At 39.8% G+C, this 19300-nt stretch overlaps 3 protein-coding genes and 1 long non-coding RNA gene across 5 annotated transcripts; 3 read left to right on the plus strand and 1 right to left on the minus strand.

Moving 5' to 3' along the window:
* Positions 1-2886: 2886 nt before the first annotated feature.
* On the plus strand, positions 2887-5001 carry LOC116187100. Of its 2 annotated transcripts, none has more exons than XR_004151975.1 (2): positions 2887-4444; positions 4629-5001. It is a non-coding gene; the product is annotated as an uncharacterized LOC116187100 (long non-coding RNA). The 2 variants fall into 2 exon arrangements; XR_004151984.1 differs by having other exon boundaries at positions 2888-4444; positions 4653-5001.
* Positions 5002-6035: 1034 nt separating this feature from the next.
* On the minus strand, positions 6036-8766 carry LOC116187090 (probable WRKY transcription factor 39). The gene is made up of 4 exons (XM_031515688.1): positions 8548-8766; positions 7568-8445; positions 7362-7487; positions 6036-6560 (listed from the first exon to the last, which is right to left on the minus strand). The coding sequence occupies exons 2-4, from the start codon at positions 8341-8343 to the stop codon at positions 6416-6418; spliced, it is 1047 nt and encodes a 348-aa protein (XP_031371548.1). The 5' UTR covers positions 8344-8445; positions 8548-8766; the 3' UTR covers positions 6036-6415.
* A 3244-nt stretch (positions 8767-12010) lies between these two features.
* LOC116200031 (coatomer subunit beta-1-like) lies at positions 12011-13718 on the plus strand. The gene is made up of 3 exons (XM_031530691.1): positions 12011-12631; positions 12854-12939; positions 13221-13718. The coding sequence occupies exons 1-3, from the start codon at positions 12122-12124 to the stop codon at positions 13426-13428; spliced, it is 804 nt and encodes a 267-aa protein (XP_031386551.1). The 5' UTR covers positions 12011-12121; the 3' UTR covers positions 13429-13718.
* A 1586-nt stretch (positions 13719-15304) lies between these two features.
* Positions 15305-19290, plus strand: LOC116192069 (glutamate receptor 2.8-like). The gene is made up of 5 exons (XM_031520485.1): positions 15305-15694; positions 15971-17307; positions 17419-17731; positions 17827-18218; positions 18349-19290. Exons 1-5 carry the CDS (start codon positions 15433-15435, stop codon positions 18910-18912), a joined length of 2868 nt encoding a protein of 955 aa, XP_031376345.1. The 5' UTR covers positions 15305-15432; the 3' UTR covers positions 18913-19290.
* The last annotated feature ends 10 nt before the right edge of the window (positions 19291-19300 follow it).

Raw genomic sequence — 19300 nt, forward strand, 5'->3', positions numbered from 1 at the left:
ATTTTTAAAAATAGATATCTGCAAAAACATATAATTTATATACACTTTTTCTCTCTATATATACTAAAGGTTGTCCACATAACCATATATTAATATATTTTATATTATTTATGAATATATATATACTTATTTTGAAGTTAATATTTATTTATGAAATATGAATTTTTATTTTTTAAAAATTGAGATTATTAAATAACATCTATAAATATAATAAAATATTCTCATTTATTTCAAATACATTACGTTATCTAGGATACAAAAATTAAAGAAATCAAGAATCAGATTTTATGATGAAATATCTTTAATAAATAAATTTTTTATTAAAAATAATTCCGAAAATAAAAAATTCAACAAATCTAGAAAATTCCATATATATTTATAAAATGTTATCTAATCTATTTTTTTTAAAAAAATAGATATCTATAAAATGATGTAATTCATATATACTTTTTCTTATTATATATATTAAAATTTGCCCACATAACCATATAATAATATGTACTTATTTTTATGTTAATATTTATGCAATGAAATATTATTTTTATTTTAAAAAAATCAAGATTATTAAATAATATATAGACTATAAAAAATAAAAAAATCAAGAAATTGTATTTTATGATGAGATATCATTTAAAAAATAATTTTTATTAAAAATAATTTCCAAAATTTAAAAAATTTTGGAAAACCTAGAAAGTTCCATTTAAAAAATTCATATTGTATTCAACGGAGATCATAGTATTATCCAAAAGATTCTATAGTATTTTCGATTTTATTAAATGCAATATTATTTTAGAAGATTTGTTGCTAATTTTATAATTGAGTATAATTTAAAATTTTCAAAAACTCAAAAAATCAAAAGAATTCATTTTAGAAATGGAGCATTCTAAGATAATCTGGGACGAAATATTAACTTTCATATTAAATAATTCAAGATTATTAAAATATATAAAAATTATAAAAATTAAAGAAATCAAGAAAATGAATTTTATGATGAGGTTTTTTTTAAAAAAATATTTTTATTAAAATTAATTCCGAAAATGAAAATACCTAGAAAGTCCATTTAGAAAATACACATTGCATTTAATTGGAGATCATCATAGTATCCCAAAAATTTTATGATATTTTCAATTTTTTTAAATGAAATATTATTTTAGAAGATTTTGTTGCTAATTTTATAATCAAATATAATTTAAAATTTTAAAAACTCAAATTATTGAGAAAATTTCATTCAAAGACGGAGCGTTATGAGATCATCTGGCCAGTTCACTCGTCCCTTGCTTATATATATATAGATTGCTTTGTTTCCCTTCCTCTTATTGATGTTTTCTGAAATATCTGATGATTGAGGATTTCAACAAGGAGAAGGAAATGGAGAATGACTACGCGATTCCTATGGCGGAACCTAGACTCCACAACAACGAGTGGTTCTTGCAGCAGTGGTAGAAACAATTGTGCCTAAGTACATTTAATTGTTAAATTTCAATTTCGCAATGCAATTTCAAATTTTATACTGTAATGTTGTTGTTAATCAATTAATATAATATTTTAATTCAAATCAAATTAGTTACAAATTTTTTAATTTAACTTTTTTTTAAACCTGATTTTTTCAAAAAATAATTTTTGGGAAAAATAAGTCCAAAAAATAAAAAAAATTTCTTATCCAAAATTAAATTGCATAATTAAAAATAATTAAAAATTTTATTTAATAAATATGTAAATAATTTTTTTTGAAATAAATAAACATGTGGGGTCACAAAATGGGCCTTCCCTTATGAAAGAGAGGAACAACTTTTTCTTCAATCCATTTTGAGTGACGTGATGCCATGTGGGGCCCTCGAAATGGAAAATGAATCACTTAAACGAGTCTCTCATTCCAAGTGCTTCTAGACTTCATGGGGAAATATTTTGATGCAACATCAAGGACTGCTGTCTTCTTGTTCCATTTGGGCCGAATGGTGAGTTCATTTGCATCACGTTGAGTGAAGAATAAGGGTTAAAAGAACAAACTTAATTATTGAGATCGAGGACGCACATACACATACTTTGAAGGTTTCAAAGCATATCCCATGCCTCTTACAAATAGGCCATTTTTGTCTCTTAGACAGACTAATCAAGAAACAAATTATAGTCCAAAGACAGAGCGATGGTGGAGTTGACATGTTGAGCAGCGTTGTTGTGATGCGTGGCCGCTAGAGAAGAAGGTAGTGCATGATAGAGTTCAAACAAAGTAAGAATCAACCTTACATTCGACTGTGAAAATAGAAGAACAGCGGCGGCAGGTGAGTTCCGATCATAATGGCTAATGTGTGCCATGCCGTGCCGGTGGGTACAGGGTTGGATGGATCTCTAAAGTTTTGGCCCAAGTTGCCTGGAAGAGATTTAGGCTTTCGGTAGGTAGGAAAATCATCTACATCAGCGAGTGTAAATCTTTCGTTTCCCCCGTGGAAAGCTCTGCCATTTTTATTTTTAGTGCAAGCTGTCCGGTTTGTTTTGGGATCTCTTATTTACAATACAGACAGTCAAGGGTCCGGTTCGGCTAATTCCTTTTTTTTTTATATTATTATTATATTTATTCGTCCTCATCATAACTGTCGAGCAGATCTATGAGAAAAGGAAAATGCAAGATGCGTCATCTTACAAATAATAATATGCGTGATTTGCTACCTAAGGAGAAGGATAAGTCCCTTTTAGACAGACATCCATTCGGATGTTTTATTTTATGAGATATGCTTCCATAAGCTCCGAACAGTTAGATGATTGTTTGACTTCCTTGGATGACAATTTTGCAGATCGAGTCGTTATTTTGCTTACATTTGGCTTGGCTTGGCTTGGCTTGGGATAAATAAAAAAAATAGAAAGGTTATTGGAAAAGACAGAGATGAACATCCTTCACTCCTTTCACCCATGGCATGATATTTCCCCATCTTCGCACTCCGATAGAATCTGCAACTATTGTTTATTACTAACACCAGGAAACAGACATTTCAATTTTCAGCCCACCACTTTATAAGGGCCTCAGCAGCATCAGGGGTATGAGAAAGCAGACGGATAGGAGAAATGGTATTGATCTAATTGATCAATCTGTTACTTCTGCAGCTTGATCAAGAGCTCCTTCATCTTCAAATACTTGTTGGATTGGCTGTCTTTCTCTCTCTCTCTCTCTCTCTCTCTCTCTCTCTCTAGTTCTGCCTCTCCTTCTCTGCACCTAGACTAGAGTGAAGATCTGACACATCCTGGTCTTTGAATTTATTGAAAAAGGTGTCTATAAAAAAAAAAAAAAAGAATCATCTTGCTAAAATCCTTTCATTAGCGAAGGCAACACCTGAAATCCAATAAAAGAACCTCATAGATGCCAAGTCTATTCCCATAAACATAGCAGGAAATTGAAGTAGGATCAATTAACCTTAACACTTCTCTCTCTCTCTCTCTCTCTCTCTCTCTCTCTCTGTTTTCTAAAAAAATTTATTTTTGTTGGTATACCGGCGGATGAACTATTTATTACCCCTGAGATGCCACAACTAACATGAGCAGCAAAATTGCATTCCTCGCAGTAATCTATAAACAGGAAAGTTGGGGTTTCATGGTTCCTCACACGCATAGCAGCAGTACCCATCTGGATACCCTCCCTCAAGCACTACCTTTGTGTAGACAAGATCATGATAGTTATGGTTCTCATGCCTGAGTTTTTTTCTGGTAAAAGTGAGTGGATCAGAGCACAGTGCAAATGGAGAGCATGGAGACATCCAGGAATTCAAGCACAGATAAAAAGTTCAGTGAGTAGCTCTCAGTGCCACCAAAATCGTCCGCGCCAGACGCTTGGTAAATTCTGAGAATTCCACCTTCTCCAGGAGAAAGAGGAGATAATCGGGATCCGGAGGAATGCACAATCTAAATTGAGGATAAGATCACACTCCTCACATCGGTATAGGGGCTGTCGAGACATCTTCTGACAGCAGGAGCAATGGTATTCTATCCTCAAACTCACCCCACGGAAACGCTCTTTGAAGTCAAATATTAAAGGGTGAGGAGGGTGGAGGCGGCTTTGGATTTCTAGGGGTTCTAGGGGTAGCATAACTCGGCTCATGATTTGGGGAGGTTGCTGCAATCGCTGCAGGCATAGATCGGGCCCCCACGGGACTGGAGGCACCCTTGGCAAGTGAACTTTTCAGGACAAACATATGATTGGACTAATGGGTGCTTGGGAGTGAGACCTTCAAATGCATGTTACCTGCCTACACTCAATATTTTACCATATCAATTGTGTTCAAATTTGATTTGCGCCAAACTGACGAACATTTATATAACCACCGTCCCCTTACATTCATGGCAAGGTAGTACGTTACTGCGACACCTGAGAAACAGGGTTGGATCCCGGGTTTCCTATATATGCTGTACTGGATCTGAAAGTGAGTTCACTTCTCATCTGGCTTGTGCGCTATCTGAGGTAGGCATCTGATCCAAGCAGAGCCGCATAGCCGCCACAGTTTATTATTCCAAGTCTTATTACTGTTTTGTGTATTTTTGAGGAAGAAATGGATTGGTTCGTGGGCTGTATGTCAGCTTGATTTTGCAATCTCATGAAAGTGCTTTTTGATGTTTTTCTAATGCTGGTGTTGTGTTGGGCTCAGTTACTACCTTACTTGATTGAGTAGGGGGAGACTAATTCCAAAGCACAAAGTGGAACTGGAGATCGATGTTGTCAACACGGACCTCGAGCCCAATCAATCAATCAAACAAAGAGATACGAATAGAGGAGCTGCGTCAAAAGTAAAAAGATCTGAGCTTACGGCTGGAAGTTATAATAGATGCATTGAACAAAGCGGAGGACAAGTACGCCCAGGTATGCTGCATCTGCAATGGAAAGTGCAAGGAATTGAGTTCCCAATTACCAAGTGATGGAGTGGTAGTAGACAATCTAGAGATTGTGTTCTCTTCTCGTGTTTGTTGATGAGTTTCAGTGACTAAACTATGTCAATGTAAACATGGTATAAGTTCGCTACTCGATCTCATGTAGCATGCCGGTGATCACAGCAGGCCCCTACTTTAAATTTTTGGGGACGACCCATAATTGATTTCATCAAAATATTGATTATTACAACAATATATAAATTTCATTAAAGTGTCCAAATTTTTTGGGGGGTCGATCCATCACTACTTGGCAGTTGGCCCCTGTAAGAAGTTACTCTTTTATGCACGGCTTCATCAGGTGAAGGTAACACTAGGGATCCCAGTCAAAGAGACGATTATATAAGATAGCCAAGTCAAACCCTCTTGAAAATGGCTCGCTCCATCCACGACGACCCAAGCTGAGACCTTGTTGAGGCAGGCGAATGTCAAGTCAAAATCCTCCGAGTCGCCCTTCCCCTGCTGACTCGAGAATCTCCGCAAAAGCACGTAGAAGAGTCCCTCAACTTTCCAAGAAACTGAACTGGAGAAAATCTCAAAATCCAAGCTCAATAATAAGGGACACGAGATTGTACTAGGGAATCCAGTAATGGAGATCAATGCTTTCTTCCTAACGTCCATCGCATGTTGATCCCAGCTCTCACATGAGTGCCCGTGTAGACCAGTAATTAGGGCTGCCTGGCTTGTGGATGATGGGGAAAAGGAGAGATGGAATTCTCTCACCCTACCAAAAGAGAAATCTAATCCGGTTTTCCTAGCTAGAGATGAAACTACTCGGACTAAAATTTTGACACACTTTTCCTCCATATAATCGAGAAGGAAAATATTCAATGAGTATTAATGAATGAGTAAAAACCAATCAAAATATTTGTAAATGAAAATTTGTGAGTCCATAATGGGTACTCTTGTGAAACTATGTCAGGATTTTGGAATCTGATCCACTACTAAATAAATCAGAAGGGAGCGTCCGTCATCTCCTATGTGGAAAGCTCCAAGAATTCCATGGCCTTTTCAACTTTCACTTGTAATTTTACTGGAAGGGGAAATATACACCGACTTGTGTGAAGAAGGGCGTGCGGACGGCCATCCGGCATTTTGAGACGAAGGGTCCTAGAAAAACACTCCTCACAGGAAGCAAAAAGAACTAACCAGACCCTTCAACTGACTATAGCATTTGATAATTTAGTTTTACACAAAACAGGGGCTCCATATAAAACAAAAGATTAGATAGCTTTTACAACATTAGAACAAAAGTAACCCCTGACTCCTATTTCGAGTACTGTGAAGTCAGGCCGCAGCGTTAAGCTAACCCGACCGATGGTAAAGTCGGCCCCGCGCCATTTCTTGGGGCCTGTGAACTATTCAATGCTCTATCATTGACATGCCATGGCTGAAATCACAACAAAATAAAATATGTACAGGAGCAATTGCAAACGGATCACCACCATCATCACGATGATTTACAGGTAAAGCTCTTTTCCTTTCTTCCTCGTTACCATTCCTTTCTGGCTCAGTTATCAACAGATTGGGAAAGCACTCGCAGGTGGTTATGTTCACCTTCGTAAGTGACTATGAGCATTGAAGGGTCTTCCAAGCACCTCTCGACATGCTTCCTCGCAGGACATCCTCTCATGCTGCTACATTTGTAGTATCCCCTGCATCAAGTAGTTCAAAGAGAGTATGACACCCATTATTCAAGCTTTTACAGATGATAGTTGCTGTCTTCACATTATGATGGAGATATTTAGGGCATGTCTGGCATAAAACTTGTACGTGGAACATTAGTCGAGTATTTAAAAGCCTCAAGAATCTTGTAAAATGAATTGAAAAAAGGGAAAAGGAAAAGCTATATATGTCTGAACATTATCATCTTTTTCTTTTTACTTTAACCCCCTCTCTTTTCTTTTTCTTTTTTCTTTTTTCATCATTTTTTGAGAATTAAAGCCTTTTACTTTAACCCCTTTTTCTAGGCCAAAAAGTGTAAGTTGTCAATTGATGAAAAAGAAACCAAGACTTAGTACAGGCTGGACCAAAATGAAATATTAGTCCATAATAGCGACGGAAGCAAGTTCTGGAATTTCGAAGCAGGAATTTATCAAGGCATAGCTGGTTAAATCTAGACTATGACCTCCAAAAAATGGCTCAGTCTTCATAGCTAATGTACAAATCAAAACTGACACTAGTTCATTTGTATGATGTTCAGACTAAACCTGGTAAGAAAGAACAGAAAGCACTTAGAAAGGAATACGAAGATGATTTCTCATTTGATATGTCAGCGCATCGGCATTTAGAGAAATCAACTAAATGGCAAGAACAAGATAAATCGCATGGCATGGCACACAAAAGTTATGAAACAGTAATTTTCCAGTATGCAGCTGGAAAAATTTAGGCTCCACCATCCATCAAACTGGCTACATATACAGCCTAAGCAGAAAGAAAATATGAAACTAGAATACCTAGGGTGAGGAGAGCCCTTAATGGGCTTTTGCCCGTATTTCCTCCATGAATAATCATCGGGGGGGATATCAGCGAGCTTGTTGCTAACAGCAGGCACCTTAATTGATCTCTTCACCCTATGTTTCCTATCCATAAGACAAGAACCCGGCTGAGGAACAATCAAACCAAGCTATTCTAGGTATAGCATTATAACAACAAAACCAACCTTTTCTTGGAGCAATGGCACCTACTGTTGCTGCTGCACTTAACACTCCCGTCCTCTCCCCTGCCAGAACACTTCCTCTTGTGGTGCGAGTTCTGGTCAGAGGTTCGAGCAGCCCCAATCAAATGGAAGGAACTCGCGTCCATATTAGCAACACTTGCATCCATACTGAGGGACGAGATGAAGGATCTGGTGGAGGACATGGGGGGGGTGGGGGTGGGGGTGGGAGTACAGCTAGAGCTGTCGAAATTCAAGCTTATGCCGCTGTTGCTGCTTCCGTACATGTGCTGAAGTTTCTGCTGCTGGAGGAAGTGGAGTTGTGCCGGTGATGGTCCTGGGTGCAGCTGGCCAAACTGGAGAGGGCTTTTCCCACCTGGGCCGTTGGAGCTCAACTCCAGAGTCGGGAAAAACGACCCTTTGGGGTGGGAACGGAGTTCTTGGAGTGAGCTTCCAGCGGGGTAGCTCACGGGGTAAGTGGAAGAAGGTAATAAGAAATGGAGATTATTCAATCGCGAAGGGTCAGTGCTTGTAAGAGAGCTGTCTAACAGGATGCTTAGGGGCAACGGGGGGTGGTGAAGTCTGTTCAACTTCCTAATTCTGGGATGACCGAGGCCTTTGTTGAGAAGGGAGATCACTCTCTTGAACCTAAACACACCTTCTCCAGTCTCCACCATCAAGTTTCTCCACTGAGACTGAGACTGAGTCTGATCGGACAGGAGGTTGAGCACTCTGTGGCAGCTCTTCACAGCTGCCCTGTTCGCTTCTTCAACCTCCTCCATCTTAGGCACAACCTCCCAAAACCAAAGAAGGAAGCCCCAATCCCCTAGACCCAGAAGTAAACATACCAGATGTTCTTCGCAGCTGTAAGACTCTCCTGCGATCTTTAAGATGAGAAGCAAGACAAACCATCAGCTCAAGATTCCAGACCAAAATTTGATATGAACTTAAAACAGAAATTCAGAAAGCCCGTGTCAGATACATGCCTAGCTGCGGATCGTAGAGGCTATTAAGAGTGGAGAAGAGAGAATCAAAGAAAGCACCGAAACCCTAGATTCTTGCAGCAGCAGCGGCGGCGGCGGCGGCGGCAGCATAGTTTCGGAAGAATTGGAGGGAGGGAAAGGTGCGGAAGGGGAAGACTTTCTCTCCCTCACAACAATCGAATTCACGCACTTACCCCCACCCCTACCCCCATCCTCATAAGAATACAAAGCTTCCTTCCCCTTTTCAACGTTCTTTTTTTTTTTTAACAATTTTAAAAAAATTGATTTTTAGTTTTTATTGAGAATAAGGAAATGGCTTTACCAATTGTTACAACCACAAACCACCAAGGTGAAAGCTCCGCTGGTAACGAATTTTGTCTTCTAAAGGGGAAATCAATGGGTTAAAACTCGACTCAAACATGAAAGAGTTTGCGTTGATAGATCATTGTCTTCCCTATGGAAACTGTTTCGGTTCACTGTGCTCTTTGGTGTGGTCATTGTGACTTAGGTGGGTTATGTCTAATCGAGCTCTTTACTCATTTGACGACTGTGAAGCCCCTCTGATCTCTAGAGGGGTTGCTACACTGATTTCACTCTCCCGACCTATTGAGCAAAAAAAATTTGTTACAACCACAACAGCATCAACAAACGGTAAGTAAGACTAGAGGAGGAAGGATGAATACAGTTAGTTTCTTTCTTTCTTTCTTTCTTTCTTTATTATTATTTTTCTCCTTTTCTGTCGAATACAAAAAGAGAGAGAGAGAGAGAGAGAGAGAGAGATCGCACTAAAGCTCAAGTATAGTATGGGACTTGAACTGGAGGCTGGACTGGAGATTAATAAGGAAGGAGATTAGGTTGGGGGTGGGGGTGAGGAGAAACCAAAACCGGGTAGGGGAGGAGTTCATGGGCTGGTAACTTTTGTTTGGTTTCTGAACTAACCGGAACCAAATCAAAGTTTGATTTTTTTTTTTCAAACGGCTTTTACGGAACTGAGACGGGTCACTTTTGTTTGGTTTCTGAACTAACCGGAACCAAATCAAAGTTTGATTTTTTTTTTTCAAACGGCTTTTACGGAACTGAGACGGGTCGCTTGTAGCAAGGGAAAGGGAAATAGAATGAGATAGATAGATAGATGCCTTGGAACCCGGTTCAGTTCGGTTCACCGCAGGTTTTAGTTTTATTAGGATTTATAAAATAAAATAAAAAAGTTGGGATCAGAAGTGAACAGGACCAAATGGTATTAATTAGAAGACCGAGTGAGTTACCAAACCAGTTTATTCATTCAGAAACCAAAACAAGAAACTATATTCATTTGGTTTTGAGACGGTTCACCATGGGATCAATCATTGGGATGCGAAGAAGTGGGGGCCGGAGTGAAGAAGACCATTGCTTTGCTGTGCCCTTTTTTTTATTTTTCATTTTCCTCTCTTTTTTGTTATTCATGTTACTACTTTTTCTTTTCCCTTTACATTTTTTTTTTCTTTCGTTATTACTAGTCATTCGGCCTGCGTGCCTTACTTATCACTTTTCATATGTTCCTTCGCAATGTAATGGATCTCCTCTTCGGACTTTTAACCGATTCCGTCCATCGGTGAGATTAAGGGAAAAATAATAATAATAATAATAATAATAATAAAATAGAAGGGGAAGAGAAGAGAATGGGCCAAGAAACACTTGCAGAGGACATGGCATGGCTTGCTTGAAATTCAATTCAATTCAAGAAAATTATTACTCACTCCATCATCTTTGCCATATTTCGTTGGATCGTTTGTTGCTCAGCTTCTCTTGGCCCCATACAACATTCATACATTAGCAAGGGTAATATACGAGTCACATTTTGAGTCTCATCGCCTCTTTTCCTTGACCAAACAAACCATTCATTTCATTGCCACAGCAGCCAGTAATAATTAACTAAGTGGAAATCGTGTTGTGCCGGATGTCTTCCAGTTCATTATCCATTACAAAGACCAAATCCAATCGATAATCTTGCGGTCATTCCTGTTGAGGTTTGAGCAAGAAATTGGATTACAAGACAAGCAATGAAAATCTGATCAAACACAGTTTCTTTCTTTCTTTCTTTCTTTCTTTCTAATTTATATATGTGCGCGTGTGTGTGGTGATGCGATCAACAATTTCACTGAGCCTGCTGACAAAGATGACACTCAAAGATCACTTAGATTGGGAAGGGAAGCATGAGTTTTAACCTAAGGCAAATAGACAGGATGTTTGGAACCAGCTTGCAGATGAGCTGAAAATACAAGCGAGCTCGTAAGGAAAGAAAGAAGCTTGCCTTGCGCCCATTCAGATAAATTGGGCCAGGGACATTTCAACCATCGTCAATCAGCCAACAACTTAGATACTTCATAGAGAACTCTCGTTCTTCTTCAATTGCCTTGATTTTCTGCCGTATCTCCTTTAATTCGGTTTCTCTTCTCTCCTTCTCCCACTGCAACCTTGGCAACTTGTCTTGATAATAGTGAAGCAATGCATCTAATGGAGGCACCTCTCTGTAAACACTCGCTCTCAAATGCTTCAATTAGAGAAGGTAACTCCTGAAACCCATTCAAAGAAACATCAACTCGTGACATGTTAGTCAATTTCCCTCCAGGCACACCTGCCAAAGTCATGAAACGTAACCGGGAAACAGAAATCATAACGGCTCCACTGATCACCAGCGTTTTCGTCTGTGTTCATATCTGCATATATATGTAGGTGAGTGAACTCGAATTTGAAAAGAAAGAGAGCAATGAATATGTATATATATGATGAACTGACTGATAGTCATCACGACAAGGTTCGTTCATCGTGTAAGCAGCTAGTGAGGAGCCGGGAATCAGGGCTGACCTTGGAAATGCCACAGAAGACGTTAGAAGCAAAAATGCATTCCTTGCAGTAATAGACCGGAAACTTAGGATTTCTTTTTCCCTCACAGGCATCACAGTAGTAACCATCCCAATGCCCTCCTTCATCCACTGATTTCGCATACACGAGGTCGTGGAAATTGTGATTCTCGTACCTGACTGTGTCTGGTAAAGTGATCAGGGCACAGTGCAAATGAAGAGCATGAACACAATGAAGGGATCGCGCAAACAGAAATGGGTGAATTGATCTAGGAATCAGTGCCACCAAAATCATCGCCGTAGACACTGCACCTAGAATCTCCGGAGAATCCTACCTTGTCAAAGAGGAAAAGGAGGTGGCTGGGATCCCGAGGCTTCAAGGTTGGAACAAGGACTGGGCATTCTAGATCCAGGTCGTAGTCGCACTCGCTGCAATGGTACGAGAAGTGCGTGTACTCCTGTTGACAGCAAGAATAATGGTATTATTAGAATATATTTTGGCATTCATTGTTTTCCATGGATAATATTCTTACCATGTGTATACACTATGTATTGGGACACCTCCATGTATCAATGTGAGAATATATATACAGGATACTGACTCAAATTGGGTCAAGGCTTTCAATATTCAATATATACATGATACTGACCCAAATTGCCACTAAATTATTATTATTATTTTTTGAGTCTGTTTATGTAACATAGATGTTCATTATGAAATGCCTTTTCACTAGGGTATGAGCCAGCTTGAATTAGAAGATGAGATCCAGGGTGATCTGAAACGAACCACAGGAGAGTTCACAAAGGATGGAGACGATGCGAATAAACTCAATCGCATTCTTCAGCTGACTGGATTCAGCAATCCTGTGTATGCCGAAGCATATGTGACTGTTCACCACCATGATGTCGTGTTAGATGTCACCATCATTAATCGCACAATGCACACACTCCAGAATTTGTGCTTGGAGCTCGCAACCATGGGTGATCTCAAGCTTGTGGAACGCCCACAAAATTATACTCTTGCTCCGGAGTCGAGCAAGCAGATAAAAGCAAATATTAAGGTTTCGTCCACTGAGACAGGAGTTATATTTGGCAATATTGTGTATGAGACTTCTTCCAATGCAGTTGAGAAGGCAGTTGTCGTTCTCAATGAAATCCATATTGACATAATGGATTACATTTCTCCAGCATCATCTGCTGACATTGCTTTCAGAACCATGTGGGCTGAGATTGAGTGGGAAAATGAGGTACATCTCTCCAGCAACCTCCCTTAGCACCCTGTTGCTCATCCCTGAGTATGTTGGATCCAAATAATTTAATTCAAATTCATCCATATAACGTTGTGCCCTTCATTTTTCTTGGGGGCTATTTGGTTTATGGTTTTGTAATAGTATCCAGCAAATGCTTGTGAAAATACGTGATTCGTGGGGGCTGGGTGATATTTGCGGACCCTTTGCTGTTTGTTGTAGGTTGCTGTCAATACTAATATCCAAGACGAGAAGGAATTTTTGAATCATATCATGAAGTCAACCAATATGAAATGCCTGACGCCACCGTAAGTTTCCAACTCTATTCAATAAAGATATTATTTTCTATAGACTATGAGTGAAGGTATATATGGAGTTGAAACTGGGGTAGATATGGACGTTGAAGTGCCACGAGAGATTCATCCTTTTTTTTTTTTTTTTTTTAATGTCTCGTCTTTGGTGGCATGACCTTGTTTCTGTCTATGACTGCTGATTCCTGCTGGCTTTTTTGCTTGCTGATATTGTTGGATGATTTTCTTCCTGCTGGTTTTGAACCTTTTTTTTTTTCCCTTTTTTCCCTTTTTTCCAGTTCTGCTCTAGAAGGGGAGTGTGGATTCCTTGCCGCTAATTTGTACGCAAAGTCCATCTTTGAAGAGGAAGCTTTGGTGAATGTGAGTATTGAGAAACAAACCGATGGTAAGCTTAGTGGTTACATCAGGATAAGAAGCAAAACACAAGGGATGGCCCTCAGTCTCACGGACAAGATCACGCTGAAGCAGAAAGGAGGCTCTTCTTGACTCACTCAGTGCCTCGGCTCTATGTAGGAGATCCTGAGCTGAGCGAGCCAAGCTCCTTAATCTTCCTTCGCCTTTCCTTTTCTTGTTATTATATCTATATTGTCATCGAATTCTTTTTGTTTGTTTGTTTGTTTATAATTTTTTTTTTAAAGTTAAATTCTTTGGTGGTGTTGAAAAGAAGCTGCTGGCCTCGATGTTTCCAACATATTATATCGGTGGATATTGTTTGCTACATTGCGCAAACAAAGAGGGATGCCTATAGTTAGTATTATATTTGTTGATGAGCAACGGACACGAAAAGCTTTGTCGACCAATTCCTTCTACTAATAGAAACATTTCAGAGTTTCAATTTGATTGATTGGATTGCATTTAGCATGTTTTTTTGATGTTATTATTAGTCGATCAGATACCTCAGCAATTTGCAGCATGGAGCTCTTAATTGATTTCTTTGCTTCCTACTAAAAACTTGTTGGGGTTTATGTTCATCCGCAAGAAAAGAAGGGGCTGCTGGCGGTCGGAGAGACTTGTCAGGAAAGTGAATAAGAAGAGGTCTGTCCATGGAAGTTTAGATTGATCGGTTCGGTTCGGTTCGGATCGGATCGGATGGGGTTCTGTCTGACATTCTCTTCTTCTCGAGACATTGGACTTTGGACTTGGCCAACCCCAAATAATAATAATAATAATAATCAAAAATCAAAATTTAAGAAGCGGTGTCGTGTCCACCTTCCCTTCCCCTGTATATTCCCACAGCCGCTGCCCAGTCCACCACCACGCGGTATATGGGGCAGTCAAACTCAGACGGACACCTTTCTTTGATCATAAAATGGGGTGTTAATCAACCCGTAAATAGGGTGTTAATTGTCATAATCGTCCGTAATTGCAGCCACATCATATTGGAGTGGGATCATTTAAGGATTTTCTTGAATAGTACATATTAATTGATTGATGATTTAGCACATCCTTCCTTCAAAAACCACAAGAAAAATAAATAGATAAACAAATAAAAAAAAAACTTTTAGGAATTATTGCAAATTGACAGGAATGCAGGCTTTTATCACGCGGATCCTTTATTTGACCCGTCCTGTGAATTTCAAATCGGTATTTTCACTTGTTTGTCGTCCTATTTTTTTTTGGGTCCCCTTAAAAACGATATCTTTTAAATTAAAATTCTTCTATTAAGTATCATATGGCACAAATTAGTCTTTGGTAATCCCACATGTCCTCTCTCTCTCACGTCTATTTCTAGAGCGCCAAAATGATAATAACGAAGAATTAATACCCAAGTGTGAGTCAGCGCGATACCCAAAATAGCCATATTAATCATCTGTCCTTACGTGCTATTTGATAAATTAAGTATTTAATTAGTTAAAGAAAAAAATGTACGGGAAGAACGAATAGATAATAAGGATGTGAAAAATATCTTGTGAGGAGAAATGAGCACGAATAAGTAAAAAATAATTTATTTCATTAAGTGATTTTTTATTAAATGATTAAATAGATGGGATCATTATTTTTCATTTTTCTCTTTCTCTCATGTTCATTTTCTCATGTAACTAATTTATAATTAATTTTTAAGCATCTATGTAACTAATTTGTAAAAAAACACAACCTTACTCTTGGACTAGTCTTCATCCCATTCTATTGGGAAACTATTGACCTTGACTTTTACGCGTTAATAAGATATTATATATATGTACATACATACATATATATATATATATATATATGGATGTTTTTAATGGGAGAAGTCAACCATTCCCAAACAGCCAAAAGACATGAATCATCCGAGAAACAAACAATTTCGACATCCCTTTTTTTAAATATATATATATATATATATATATATATATTTGTTTGAAATTTCAAGAGGCCTACCTTCTCATCCACGGAAAAATATATCTCCTCCCCTTATGTGCGCGCGCGTATATATATTCTCCAAGATTATTACATTATTGTTACAATACAAGAGCTACTACAACTAGCTCTCAAATTACAAACCTTGAAATGCATTCAGGAACCCCCCTTCAGCTCTCTGTTCTGCTCCTGTTGGTAATGCAATGCTCTTCTCAACCAAGTGGTCAGAATGGACTGGGAAATGTTGATATCGGAGTAATTCTCGATCTCGACTCCTATGTGGGGAGGATGAGCAAGACAAGCCTTGAGATGGCGGTCAAGGATTTCTATGGAACTCACCAGAACTATACCACAAGGTTGGTGCTTCACTCCAGAGATTCTGGGAGCGGTGTCGTGGAGGCTGCCTCTGCAGGTAATTAGTCAAGCCCATACCCCATAATATATACGGGGAATGCATGCTTTTTGTTTATACTAGCTATGTCATGACGAGAACGACTAAACATGTTTTTTATTCCGCCACTATCATCTGTTCCATCAAATTATGTTTTTATCTTGGCTTTCCTTCAACTTACAATTGGTAGAATTGAAGTATGCATGAGCCGATCGCCGAGTCTATGCGGTCAATTCTTATGCATGCATCGTGTCCGAGATTCTATTTGTTCCTAAATTTATTTATATATATGTGCAGCCATAGAACTTCTAAAGAACAAGAAGGTTAAAGCAATCCTAGGTCCTCAAAAATCAAGCCAGGCAGACTTCATCTCCGAAATTGGGAACAAGACCCAGGTCCCTATAATCTCTTTCACCGCCACGCTGCCTTTAGTTTCACACATCGAAACGCCCTACTTCATTCGAGTGGCTCGATCAGACACCTATCAGCTACAAGCCATCACTTCCATTGTGAAATCGTTCCATTGGCATCAAGTGGTACCCATCTATGATGCGACCAATTACGGCAGTGGAGTCATTACTTATCTTTCCGATGCCTTGCAAAAGGTTGGCGTGACCGTCCCCCACGGGTGTGGGATCTCTCCTTCAGCCACTGATGATCAGATCCTTAAGGAGCTGTATAAATTGATGACGATGCAGACTCGGGTTTTTGTGGTTCACATGCTTCCTTCTCTCGCTTCCCGAGTCTTCTTGAAGGCGAATGAAGCAGGCATGATGAGCAAAGGATATGCATGGATTGTTACGGACGGGATCACAAGCCTCTTGGAGACTATGGACAACCCTGTGATCGATTCCATGCAAGGAGTGATCGGGTTGAAGCCATATATTGAGAATTCTACAGAGTTGGTGCAGTTCACTGAGAGATGGAAGCAAAAGTTTTCACAGCAGAATCCCAACATCGATCGGATTCAATTAAGTGCTTTTGGTTTGTGGGCGTATGATACTATTTATGCTCTAGCACGGGCTGTGGAAAGTGTTAACAATATAGCAGATTCGAGATTTACACAATCGGTTGCAGAAAATAATCTTACTGACCTTGCCTCAATCGGGATCTTTCAATCAGGACCCAAACTGCTTTGGTCTATGCTGAACACAGAATTCAAGGGGTTGAGCGGTGAGTTTCGCCTGATAAACGGGCAGTTACCTGTTTCTTCCTTTCAGATAGTCAATTCGGTAGGAAATACATCAAAAGAAATCGGGTTCTGGACAGAAAATGGCGGCATCACAAAGCAGCTTAACCCAGACACTCGGACTTCAGATAACAGTGGTCTTAGGACAGTTATCTGGTCAGGGGGATCGGTCGAGATACCTAAGGGCTGGGAGATTCCAACGAATGGGAGAAAGTTAAAGGTTGGACTGCCAGTGAAGAGCGGGTTTTACCAGTTCATCAATGTGGAGAGAGATAACTTCACGAATGCTCCCATAGTTACGGGGTACTGCAGGGACATCTTCGAAGCGGTGATGAAAGCCCTGCCCTTCGGGGTCCCATTTGAGTATGTTCCATTCGAGACCTCCGAAGGAAGTGGTGAGAGTAAAGGAAACTATGATGATCTCGTCCATGAAGTCTCTAGAGAGGTAACTAACGGTTCCATGGTTTGATGGAAAACTTTAGTATTTTAGGCATTTTTTTTATTCATCGTGATAGAAGCTCACAGAACTTAAGGATCTCCCAATATATTCTTTCAGGCGTATGACATTGTCGTGGGGGACATTACTATCTTGTTGAATAGGTCGCTCTATGCAGAATTCACGCTCCCTTATACAGAGTCGGGTGTTTCGATGATTGTCCGGGTCAAAGGGGATGCTAAGAAAAATGCATGGATCTTCACCAAGCCTCTGAAGATGGAGCTCTGGATAACTATTGGGGCGTTCTTCGTGTACACAGGAATCATTATTTGGGTTCTCGAGCACCGTGTGAACACGGAGTTCCGAGGGACCCCAGGGAAGCAGATTGGGATGATTCTCTGGTTCTCCTTCTCCACGCTGGTCTTCGCACACAGTAAGTTTCCTGAAAAGTTCGATGTTGCTCAAAGTAAAAGAACAAACACGCACATTTACGGGAACACAGCTAAGTAGCTATCTTTTTGCCTGCAGGAGAAAGGGTGATGAGCAACCTGACGAGATTCGTCCTGATAGTATGGGTCTTTGTGGTTCTTGTGTTGAGCTCAAGTTACACAGCAAGTTTAACCTCGCTCCTAACGGTACAGCAGCTCCAACCCACATTCACGGACATTGACAATCTCATAAGGAATGGTGGGTCCATAGGATACCAGGAAGGCTCTTTTCTCTACGGGGTTCTCAAGGAATCCATCGACGAATCTAAGCTCCAAGTCTTGAGGACTGCGGAGGATTATAACGAGGCTCTATCTAATGGATCAGTGTCTGCCATTGTGGATGAGCTCCCTTATCTTAGGTTCGTCCTATCACAGTACTGTTCCAAGTTCAGGATGGTCGGTCCAACCAACAGGACTGCCGGTTTTGGATTCGTAAGTCCTCCTGTCCTTCTCCATTGTATCTAATTCTCTAAACCCAGCAGAGCCGCCAAGAGGAATCTCGCATTAGATTCACCTGACGTTGATTTCCTCATTCTGTTCTTTTCATCGTTATTACTCACAGGCATTTCCTAAGGGCTCTCCACTAGTTCCTGAGATCTCAAGGGCGATCCTGAAGGTGACCGAGTCGAAGGAAATGAATGACATCACGGCATTTTGGTTCAAGAGCAAGTCAGAATGCTCGGAGCAAGATGAGACAACCGTTGTGTCAAACAGCCTGAGCCTAAACAGTTTTAAAGGCCTGTTCTTAATTGCCTGGGTCTCATCAACCACGGCCCTGGCGATTTTCTTGGTGAATTTCTTGTACGAGAACAGGGAGATCCTAACCTCGCGAGCCCCCATACCACAGAAACTCACAGCCATAGCAAAGACCTTCAATGAGAAGAAGGAAGATGCAGAAGAGGCCAAGAAGAAGGAGAAAGAACAGCAGGAAACCGAGATGAGCGACATCAATGATGTTCCTCAAGGTTTCATGTATGATCCTACTAGTCTGAGCCCCCGGGCTATCAGCCTAGCCCAGCACGAAGAAGGAATGTTTTCACCAGATGAAGGTCTGTCGTCCACGGAACCAGGGACTCCATACCATGAAATAGCCGTTACAAGGGCTTCCGAAGAAGATAGACAGTAACTGACTGAAGTTGAGCTCTCACACTCGCCCACTGATAATGCTTTGCACGGGGCGGTTCGGTGCAAGTAGGGAAAATATTTTCGGGGATCCGAAGTGGTCGGGTTTTTCATTTTAAAAACATCCCCAAGAACCGAATCCGAAATCAAGACGGGAACCGACCCTCCATGGTCAGGTTTTTCGGGGTTGATTCTCGGATAACTCGAATGCAACAAATATTTAAAGGGAATATTTGGCACCCGGTTCGGTTCTAGGGTCGAACAACCCGGTCGGTTCAAGGTTCAACATTTGTTCACTCAACTAACAATTTATGGTACATTCCTACTATTCATTAAAAAAAATTGTATATTCCTACTACACGAATTCAGATAGATTTGGCTAGTTTTCCTTG

Source organism: Punica granatum, chromosome 1, assembly GCF_007655135.1.
Source record: "Punica granatum isolate Tunisia-2019 chromosome 1, ASM765513v2, whole genome shotgun sequence".
Lineage (NCBI taxonomy): Eukaryota > Viridiplantae > Streptophyta > Magnoliopsida > Myrtales > Lythraceae > Punica > Punica granatum.